Source organism: Osmerus eperlanus, chromosome 20, assembly GCF_963692335.1.
Source record: "Osmerus eperlanus chromosome 20, fOsmEpe2.1, whole genome shotgun sequence".
NCBI lineage: Eukaryota > Metazoa > Chordata > Actinopteri > Osmeriformes > Osmeridae > Osmerus > Osmerus eperlanus.
The window spans coordinates 6515129-6526156 of NC_085037.1; the positions used below are offsets into that span (position 1 = coordinate 6515129).

General features: G+C 42.8%; 1 protein-coding gene across 2 annotated transcripts in view; it reads left to right on the forward strand.

Annotated features, from left to right (window-relative positions):
* Positions 1-11028, forward strand: part of LOC134040613 (protein Bouncer-like) — a 25719-nt gene continuing 14691 nt past the window's right edge. Inside the window, exons 1-3 of one of the 2 annotated variants that reach the window (XR_009932896.1) lie at positions 1-175; positions 707-817; positions 1115-1458. Coding sequence is in view for 1 of the 2 variants with exons in the window: in XM_062486594.1 (XP_062342578.1) it covers positions 124-175; positions 707-817; positions 1115-1335 (384 nt within the window). In the remaining variant the exon portion in view is untranslated. Of the gene's footprint in view, positions 176-706; positions 818-1114; positions 1744-11028 lie in introns of those variants that run through there. The other variant, XM_062486594.1, reaches the window with a different exon arrangement.

The window sequence follows — 11028 nt, forward strand, 5'->3', positions numbered from 1 at the left end:
CACCACATTTCTCATTCTGAATCTGTCTTACTACGCCCAATCCATCCATCTGGTCTTGTGGGATAGTCTCTGAACACCAGTTGATTATTTGACTCGGCCGATACTACTTCTACCAGGATCAAGATGAACAAATTTCTGTGGGCCTGTGTGGCTGTTGTGGCTCTTGCTGTTGTGGGTGAGTTGTACTCCACTGTATTCCATCCGGTCAAATAGGGTTTAACAACTTCTTTAGGTGGATTCCTTAAGATAGAATTTTACTCATTCCGAATTCCACATTACTGTTAAGACCTTAAATCTAAAGTCACTTAAAATAATATTTCATAAATCAGAAATGCCTTGAAGTAAAGTTGAATAACTGTTCCTAATTATTGACAGGATGAATGTGCATTTACATTGTGTCATTATGTAGTTGCATCCAATAAAAAAAGAGTAATGCCAAAGACTTTATAGGAATCTTTCCTCCTTGAGCCAGCACATAGTCATCACTGTCACCAAGTAGTGCTGGTCGACCACGGACAATTCAAGGATTACGTTACCTTACTTATAAACAGACAAAAGGATTGGTTGGTAACATGGTGAATCAGGACTAGAGGTGTATTGGTTCACATCTCTTCATCAAGCTTTTGTGTTCTCACAGCTCAAAATGTGATCTTTTATCCTCCTGCTCCCACCACCCCCCCTCTCCCCACTGCTGTCCTCCTTACAGCTGAGTCTCTGACCTGTAACACCTGCAGTGTTGGGATCCTCAACACATGTGTCTTCGGTTCTACGGCAACATGCTCTGCCTCAGAGCCTAACTGCTACAAGGGTCAAGCAAGTAAGGGGACTTTGCAGTACTTGTCTAACATGTTCAACCGAGCTACACGAGATAGAAATCATTCAACAAATAAAGAAACAACAGATCTTTAACATGTGAAGACATTTTGTCAACGGTGATGTTGTAATCTGAATAAATGTAAAATTTTAACAAGAAATTCAAACAACACATTGTTTTCATCATCTATTTTCTACAGTGTATGCCAAATTGTCACTGATCTAGTTAAGCATCATGGGTTCTCTCAGTCTGCTCCTTAGAGTCTAAACTGATCCCTAACCCTCCCTTCTGTTCCTTCAGCGTTCAACGTCTCATCAGTCGTCAACCTCTACACCAAGGGCTGCTTGGCCTCCTCGTCCTGCAACACCACCACGACTGGTAATATTCTGGGCGCTGGCTACACCGTGTCCAGGACCTGCTGCAGCACAGACCGCTGCAACGGAGCCAGCTCCATCCAGCTTCCTCTGACAGCTGCCCTGGGCGCCGCCCTGGTGGCCTTGTGGAGCAGCCGAGCCTTCTAACCCAGCTCAGCCTCTTTCGGCTCAAACTGGTTCAACTTGATTGAAGTGTGCATTGTTTATTCTGGTTGGTTAGCTTTTCAGCCAGCACCTCGCTGGCACCTTTAAACAACATTCTTCTGTCTTGTTCTCTCCACCCAGTCATTATGGTGGGGTTGATTAAAAAGTCACAAGCATTATAGCTCTTTGCTTCGTCACATTATGTATAATTCACAGTAAACTGTTCCTCACTGACAATTACTGTAAAGGACTATTTCTGTATTTTGTGAACCAGTATGTTACCATTTAGCCTACATAATTCTTTGTTTGACAACAATCATTGAAATATTTCAAATCTTTTAAAACATATACATAGCCTGCACAGTGCTTTATGTCTTTTAATGGAAAGATTAAATAAGTAGATGTTCTTAACCCTTGTGCTGCCTTCGGGTCACATGACCCAAAGGTTCATAACGAACCACTGTTGTGTTTACCCAATTTTACCCAATACAAAAACAAATAAAAATAATTTTCTTTTAACCATTGCAATGTGGGGGGTCTGAGACAGCCCAACAGTTAAAAGAAAATGCTTCACTTTGTTTTTGTATGAGGTAAATTTGTCGCAATACGACGGTGGGTCACACGGCTGATGGGTCAGAATGACCCGAAGATAACACAAGGGTTAATATGAGTCTCAAATTCAGTTAATTTATTCTTAAGGTGTGTTGATGTTTGGTTGGTAAAGCAGATTGAGAGAACAAGAGTCCACTAAGTAACCTGTTCTGCCTCATTCTTCCTGTCCTCACACCTTGAAAAGACATAAATGCTGGAAATTGCCGTCATCCCTCATTCCAACCAGCTATTGGTACACAGGTCGTTAATTTAAAAGTTTCCATTGTCCTCTGAAGATATTCCTTTGGAAATTCCTCTGGAAGAACTTCTGCGACTGCAGAGTGGTGAATCTATCCCAACAACATATGCTTAAATACACCGTTACAATGCTCTCATGTAGTATTGTGAAAAACGTTTTCATAAACTATTGAAAAGCTTTCACAGTTACTAATGAAAGAATTGTGCGCAATGGGAGCACAAAATGTCACATCACTGGTTTACTGTGTGGGTTGAATAATGGCATAACTGACTGATTAGGCTGGCCCTTAAACAAATCAAGTACCTGAAGGTACAAAAGGAGATTGTGTGAAAGGAAGTAACTATGCAGTGATTAAGACAACTTAAATTCACAAGGTTGAGATGGAAGTTTATCAACATGAGATTATGTATAAATAATGGAGACGGTCAACATCCCCTATAGATGGTTACGTCGAGACCACGTTCAAGGATTTAGTCAGTGCCTCTCAGCTGCAGTCATAAAAACACCTGAGCAATGCAAGCCAAGTTTCATGACATCAGATTCATCATTGGAGGGATAGAGGCAGGAATGTCTAATACTAATTATGTGTATAAAGTCTTAAATTAAGACACCCTAAGCACAATCCCCAACCTTCCCCCACCCCGGAAAGTGGCCCCAGGGAAAAAGGCCTATCAATTCGTCCATCCCTCTTCCATATGCTTATGACACACTCATTTGAATTTATTGCCATGAACACCCCATTATGTTCAGAACCAATAGGAGCCCTCAGATTTTTATCGGTAGAAACTTAAGCCTTGTATTTTCACGGGTGCTAGATAAAGAGACAAAGGTTTAACAAAAGAGAAAGGGAGAGGAAGAGAGCAAAGACAGCAGGGGATGAGAGGGGGTGAAAAAGGGCAGGAGTGGAGAGAGAAGACCCGCTAATAGTAAAAGCCAATGAGCCCTTCTTGCAGACAGTCTCAGTGTGTCATATGTCACACCCATTGTCTCTGTTGTTGAATTTTATTCTCTTTCACAACACAACTTGGGAAGTTGACAGCTTGATGGAATGCATATGGTCTCAGAGGGGTGTGGCCTACTTTCAGTATGGCGTGATCAGCCAGGTCTTTACTGGATAATTACTCTCTCTTGAAGGCAGGAAGTTGTAACATAAAATAATTATGTGCTGAGCAAGGCTACTTGCGTACAGAAAACATGAGTCACATTCCTTCTTGTGTGGTAAACAACCTCAATGTTTGCCCAAAAGAAACACTTGTGACTTACCCTTGTGATGGCACAGTGCTCCATAAATACATTTGCTTGATTGACTGATTGATAATGACACCTTCTCCCCAGACACCAATAACCTGTGAAGTCTAGGACCTGTGTTGGCCAGTATACACAAGCAGGCTTTGTGGAATCAACGCAAACACACCTGAGGTGTCATAAAAATATAAAATGGCCTTTTATTTGGATTTGTGTTCACACTTTTTCAAGCTGTTTCAGTTTTGGAAATTAAAACTTTTTCAGTCTTTCTTATGACTTGAAGACAATTTTTGTTTTTTTTACATTTTAGAAAAATTAAGATATGGAAAAAAAAGACACATAGCTCAGAACACAAATAGATGTACTAGATCTAATGTTATTTACAGGATGGAGGAGCAAAGCCATCTTCTTGTAATATAGTGGATTGATGTAACAGCCTTCAGACAGCAAATAAGACTCATTAACTAGGACAACAAGCACCTGAGGGTGTTTGGCTTCAAATCAAATCAAATCAAATGTATTTGTATAGCCCTTTTTACACGCAAGCATGTCACAGAGGGCTTCACATATGCCCATAGAACTGCCCCTCAACCAACCTAAACCCTCAAGGAAGACAAGGAAAAACTCCCCAAAAACTCTCAACAGGAGAAAAAAATGGAAGAAACCTTGGGAGGAGCAATTCAGAGAGGTATCCCCTCCTCCAGAGACGGTTGGTGGGAGAGAGGAGCAGAACACAGGCTAAACATAGTCATACAGTGTCGATGGGTTTTTAAAACACCAAAATCCATTATTCAACTTTATAGATGTAGGACAGGACCGGGAGACTCGCGACCAGGTCCAGCGTTGGCTGACCGACGACCAGGCAGGTGCTGACAACTCAAACCCCCCACACCACAAGGGATGTGTGTGGGGGGGGACAGAGAGAGGAGAGCAGGGATTAGAGAATGCCAGGAGCAGCTAACAGTTACAGTCATAATAGAATGAGATCCCCACCGGTCAAGTGTGGACTGGTCCAGCAATTTAACAGAGCAAAAAAGGGGAATTTGATGCAACCCCACACACCAAGACAGCGACAGCCCCCCTCATTTGGAACATGAAATCTGTTCCAGGGGAAGAGAACTCTAAAATAAGTTATACTTAAAGAATAAGGATGGAAACAACCCGTCCCCCGTTGCCTCCAACTAGTAACATACTTACCTTTAACAGTCGTAGAATTGACTAAACAGTAACGTTTTTAACCTAATTTTAAACGTCGAAACAGTATCAGACTCCCTAATTGAGACGGGTAGTTTATTCCAGAGAAGAGGCGCTCTATATGAGAACGCCCTACCTCCAGCTGTTTTTTTCTTAATTTTAGGAACCACCAGATAGCCGGCATCTTGAGATCTAAGGGTCCTTGCGGGGCAATAGGGTGCAAGGAGACCGGAGAGGTACAGTGGTGCCAATCCATGCAGAGATTTGTAGGTTAGTAGTAGAATTTTGAAGTCAGCTCTGGCTTGGATAGGGAGCCAGTGTAGAGAGACAAGAGTAGATGTTATGTGATCAAACTTTCTTGTTCTGGTCAATAGTCTAGCAGCAGCATTTTGCACCCGCTGTAAATTTTTTAGGTGGGTAATTGGGAGGCCAGAGAACAACTCAGTGTGCTTGGTGAGCATGTGATTTAGATAGGACTCAGAGGATTAACTAAGCTGTTAGAGCTAATTGAGTCTTCAGTCCAAGGCTACATTCAACCATCTATTAGAATACTCCCATCTAAACCTTGCTGTAAAACCAAGTCTAAAGCTAAATGGAAGTTAATGGGTGTGAAAAAGTACTACTACTTATATAATAACTAGATAACTAGAGGGACTTGAGGGAATTGTAACAATTAACAAAATAAAAGTTGTAAGAATAAACAACCCAACTTGTGTACCCATTCACAGAAACTGTAGAGAAATGCAAACAACTAAAATAATTCAGTAAAGGACAACTGGTTGAAAGAGAGGAAGTCTCACACACTCTTACCTCACATACTAAACCAGCTGATGGCTGTCCTGATAAGAACTCTGTAGGGTGAATTTGGGTAATCTGACATGTTTTGCATTTTTTCATCTGAGCTTCCTGATTGACTAGTGCCCTGACCCTTTCTGTGACACCACACTCAATTTTTGTGATTTCAGTCACAAAACCTCAAGGCTAAACCTAAGGTAAAAGTTATGTGGACTAGACATTTTCATAGCAGGGAAAAAGACACTCTGGAGTTTAAGTGTCCCACATTACTCAATGTCCCAGATTACCCAAATTCACCCTACGTGAATACCAGGTGTACAGTACCGACTGTCTAAAAAGAGAAAAAGTAAGGCTTTATTGCGGGAAGGTGTCAAGAAACTCTCTCAATCCCTTTTCTTAATTAGTATCACTGTCTCCAAGCTGTCTCCCACTCTCTGATGTATAAGCAAAGCATCATGGGTATTTTGGGGGGTACGTTTCTCTCCTCAGCACACAGGGTCACAGGGTCTTTAATCGGAAAAGGCTTGAGGCTGCTTGTACTCATGTCTTTGTAGGAAGATCTTCACAACTTCTGCCTTAAGGGCTGGAATCACCCCTGAATTCCATTGCTGCCAGACTGATGTGTCACAGTCACATGTGTGGCAGCCGAGATGGTTGACACGCATGTGGCGGTAAAGGCAGCAAGAGAGAACTAAGAACAACTCAATGTTAGGCAATGAGTGTTCGTTGTCTCTCTCCAATGCACCTTGTCTGCAACTCTCTGCCTCAAACCAATGGTTCCACCTTGTGGATCTGAAAAGGATGACAACACAAGGCCTCAAGAATAAGACCATCTTCTTTGGGTCTGCCAAAACTCTTCCTATCAATTTCCTCCAGTTTCCAAGTGCCTTTTGATGATGTGGAAAACTTTAAACGTGTGGACGTAATACCACAACAGCTGTGGTGCCAGGGACTGGACCCCTCCGTGGAACAGGTCGATGGAGGCGGAATCCCTCAAGAAGCCAGACAAAGGTGAGACCTGGGCGCTGGGCAGTGGGAAGCCAGGAGCCAGAGCTGGAGACAGGCGAACAGGAGGCTGAGCAGCAACTGTCAGCTGGGAGTCTGGTGGGGAAGCTAGTAGAGCCAGGGATTCAGGAGACGCTGACTGCTGCAGCTCATGCATTAAAGAGTGGGGCTACAACATGGGAACAGCGGACTGGGCTGGGGTTAGTCACTGGGGACTGGGGCTCCTGGACGCTGGGTAGCCGGGACTCTGGGACAGCGGGGAGTGGTGACTCCTGGAGACTGGGGTTGCAATACAGGCACTGGAGACTGGGGCTGTAGCCTAACGTAAGGTAATTCTGTGCCAACTAGTAGGGGTGGGCGGATCGATCTAAAGTATTGATAGTATCGATACCAACGTTGGTATCAGTATTGATCGATACTCGTGTGATGATATAGATACTTAAGTTTCGATTTCACTTCTCTACATTCAGTACACAACTCCCTTATAATGGTTGTGCAAACACCGCTCCTCTCACTTCGCTCAAGCATACTTTACTCCTCCCCCACCTCCCCTGCTATGCTGTGAGTTGTTCCCGGTGTCGTGCCAAGGCACTATCCCCGGCACTATCCCCGGCACTATCCCCCGCCAGGATTTGCATCCCCTGGCCGCGGGAGCGTGCGTGCACTCAGAGAAGCAGAGTGAAAATGTGGCCATAGCAAATCTGAAGTATACTTCACATTTGCTATGGCCACTACCCTTTCCTGGACACAGTGAAACTTCTAAGTGATTGACACTGTGACACGTTAATCTTTGACTTTGATACCTCCTGCACTGTACCAACTGTTTTCACTGTGTTTCTGTTAATGTATGTTTACACATCTGTCCTCTTATATCTACATATAGTATATATTTTGTATATTTTTGTTCTATAGTTCTATAGCATAAACATTTATATTCTACTCACTTTAAGGTTTTTACATTTTAGTTTGCACTGTGCCCTTTTAGTTGTTATGTTATATGTAGCAGGGTCATCCTCAAGAATTTCAATGACCAGTACTACCTTGTCTGATCTGTGCAAATGACCAATAAAACTATTGTATTGTATTATTAATCAAATATGATTTATTTGGCATCCTATCAAGGTCAAGTTGCCTATAGCCTGAATAAAACATAACATTTAACTTAATTTGCATAGGCAATTAAATGGGACTTTATTGTAACTCCCATAAGCAGACTGAAATGCTGGACAATAAGGGATATTTCAGGACTGGTGCTGCCACGCAAAACGATTGACAGTCAGACGACAGGAATTGTACCTGATAACACTTCGGTTTTTGAAGCAATTTCAGACTACTCGAGTCTATACAGCTGATGGGTCCAGGAACACAGCTTAATCGGATTGGCTCCAACCGAGTTTGCCTCAAAGACATTTGTGAAATTGGATATTTTATTTTAAAGCGACCGATGTAACCGAGAACGTGCACAGAGGACGCTCTCGTGGACAGTGCGGATGTTCAAGGTAGCAATTGTGATCCACACGCTCAAATACAACACATCCTGCTGGAACTGGAACAAAGAATAAGTAAAATTGTCAAAGACGTAAACTAGCCTAGCCCACTTCAGATATTTCTGCAGGGGACAGTGACAACTGGTTCCCATCCAATTCTTAAAGCATCGTCAGTAGCCTCTCGGTGTGCAGCGTTTATCATGAGAGCGCTTCTACCGGACGGTGGATTCCTCGTTGGTAGGTGAAACCCTTACATTACTGCAAATCGAACGAACATTAGATTAATGTTAACGTCAAATTGCAATGTTGGCAGCACGGTAATAGACAGGCAGTTTTTTTGTTATATTAGACATGAGAAGTGGGATTACACTTTTTACACCAGTGTGTATGTCCATGCAACAAAAAAAAAGTGGTTGATCAACATCCTCCACAACCCAAGCCCGGGGACAGCCCTGTGGTGCAACTGCAACTGAATCAACTGCGTTTAAGGGGCTCAAACTACTTTGTGATATAAATCTTTCACTTCATATGGGGCTGGCAGCCATACAGTCCTTAACAATATTGAAATAGCTGTTTGTCACTGTTGTGCGGTGTGGGTAAATGTCCGCGCACCATAAACTGATTTATTTCAGTTAAATAGGTGGCATTTTCCCGTTACCTTTAGACGCTTTGCATGTTGGCTGCGTGTGTGTGTGTGTGTGTTAAAATAGAAGGTTTGTGTGCCAAAAGCGCGCGTTCGCTTCTCAAAGGTTGAAATCGACTGGCAAGTCAAGTCCGTTTTTCTTTTCACACCATTATACGTGTGTGATGGATGTCCCTGAGTGATCACAAAAGATTACAGAAGTTGTGGTTTGATTAATTTCGCTAAATAAAACCCTTGCTTACAGGATAAAGCTGAAGATGATGGTGCACGAGTCCATTATGCTGGCTATAGCTAATTTAATTGAAGCTACTGCAAACTGAAGAACAAGACGACAAAGTGAAGATGCAGGTACGACGCCACGTTTATGTTAAGTTAAGGTTCTTGGGGCTGCCTTTTGAAGACATTTCTGTTTCAGCCTCTGCCAATGTTTCCCTTGCGGAAGACCTTCCTAGAGAACCCTAGGAAACTCCAACCTTGGCAGAGGCTATAGCTGCGTAATGCAACACACTCTGATAGTGCTTAGGAAGAAGGAAATAAAGCATAGTAGCATACACTAAGGTTAAGTGTTAGCGTGGAAGAACTTGCTTTTTGTACTATTTGGCTGTTGAAGTTATGCATCATCAGGACTCGGAAATGCACTTCCAAAATGTTGGGATTTTTATGGGTTTCATTTATGGATCTCTCCTAACGTCCTCTGCCTATGGCTTTTTACTCTACATTAATGATGTGAGTGATGTAAGTTAACAGCAATGATGACACCCTTTAAGTAACTCTACACAGCCATGTCTATACAATTGTCAAGTCTACCTTAATCTGTCTTTGTTATTTGAAATAGCGCCAGCCTTGCCTTCTTGAACAGTCCTTTACATGCAGATATTACTTAAAGCATTTTGAAGAGCACTTCACTGAGCCCATCATTGCTGATTTAGAGTTTGAACTCATGCTTGCAACTTCTGCTCTGCACTCTCCATCTGCAAAATGTCTCCTTTCATTACACGATTTAGAAAGGAAGAAGAACCTCCTCTGCTTGCAGTGAAGCTAACCTTTGCTGAGAATTGACAGGAGCATTGACTTGGAAGATGCTGCAGTCTCCCCTCAGTTAGTCCGCACTTAAAGTATGTCTGGTTTCTCTTTGCCATCCTCTTCAATGTATTTGTGTTTGGTGGATGCAGAAGACACTTGCTACTGAAAGGCAAAACACCTAATCTGTGTCAATTCCTTGGTCATATTACCACTCCCAGGGAACTGGAGAATGTGTCCCTCAGAGAATGTTGCATTACAGAGTAGTCCCAGGAAGTCACTAGTTTTGATCTACTTAGCTGTGCTCGTTTCATGAGTTCTGTGGACACCTGGAATCTGGATTGAGGTGAACTGGTTATTCAATCTCATTAGCAAATTCTTCCCCTCGTTTCTTACTCAAGTGATGTTCTAGTTTGCTGTCTCCCACTGTGGATCAAGCCTTCTAAAGCCATCAATGTCCAGTATGAGACGGTATACGTATCTTCCCCCGATGACAAGCCCTCATGAAAAGAGAAATAGAGAAACTCCAAGGAATAGATCTTGAACATGCACACACACACACACACACACACACACACACACACACACACACACACACACACACACACACACACAGACCCCTTGTTATTGATGCCAACACTGCAAGATGGAGATCTCTGGTGGAGGTAGTGATAGTGAAGGGGCCATCACAGTCTTGGCAGTTCAGTATACTGTAGCAGAGGTGGTTGGGTGAGGCCTGCTCAGGATCATCTTACTGAGTGTGAACCCTACATTCAGCTCAGCAGGCTAACACAGTCTCTAGTCAATGCAGAGCATACATTTACACTAGTTTTGATTTCTACCAGAAAATCATACCCACCCTTTTTCCCTCCGATCTCCCAACCATGCAAACTGATGCAGTCATTCATTCAACCCAGCCAGGCAGCCACAAGTTTACCTGAGGAGCAAGGTCGTTGTGGAACAGAACACAATACACCATTGAAGTGTTGTCTGAACCCAGAGAATAAACGGACACTGTCTATCTTTGTGATTGGTTAAAGCCATGCTAGGCACGTATCCGTTCCGCTCCATACTATCAAAGCCCTGATCAGGAAGAATGAGTAGGACTTAATAACTTACATCAATAGTTTAATTACAAGTCACAGTAATTGCGGACTGCGTCTCTGCAGTATTTCGCTGAACAAACTCATTTTAATTCCGTCCAACCCATTGTTGCCAGCGAAATGAAAGGCAATTCACATAAGTAATTAGCTGTGGACATGGGTGAACTCTTTTACACAGGATACAAGTCGTCGCCTCCAGCAGCTTCCAGTATAGAAACGTCCCAAATTGCTGTCTGTTCTTGATAAAACAAAAAATTCTGTCTGATTTTAGCAGGACATGTCAGGATTCCTGCGCATTTAATGCTTAGATCATAATAGTCTTTTGAGATTCTCTCTTTCTCTCTCTCTCTCTCT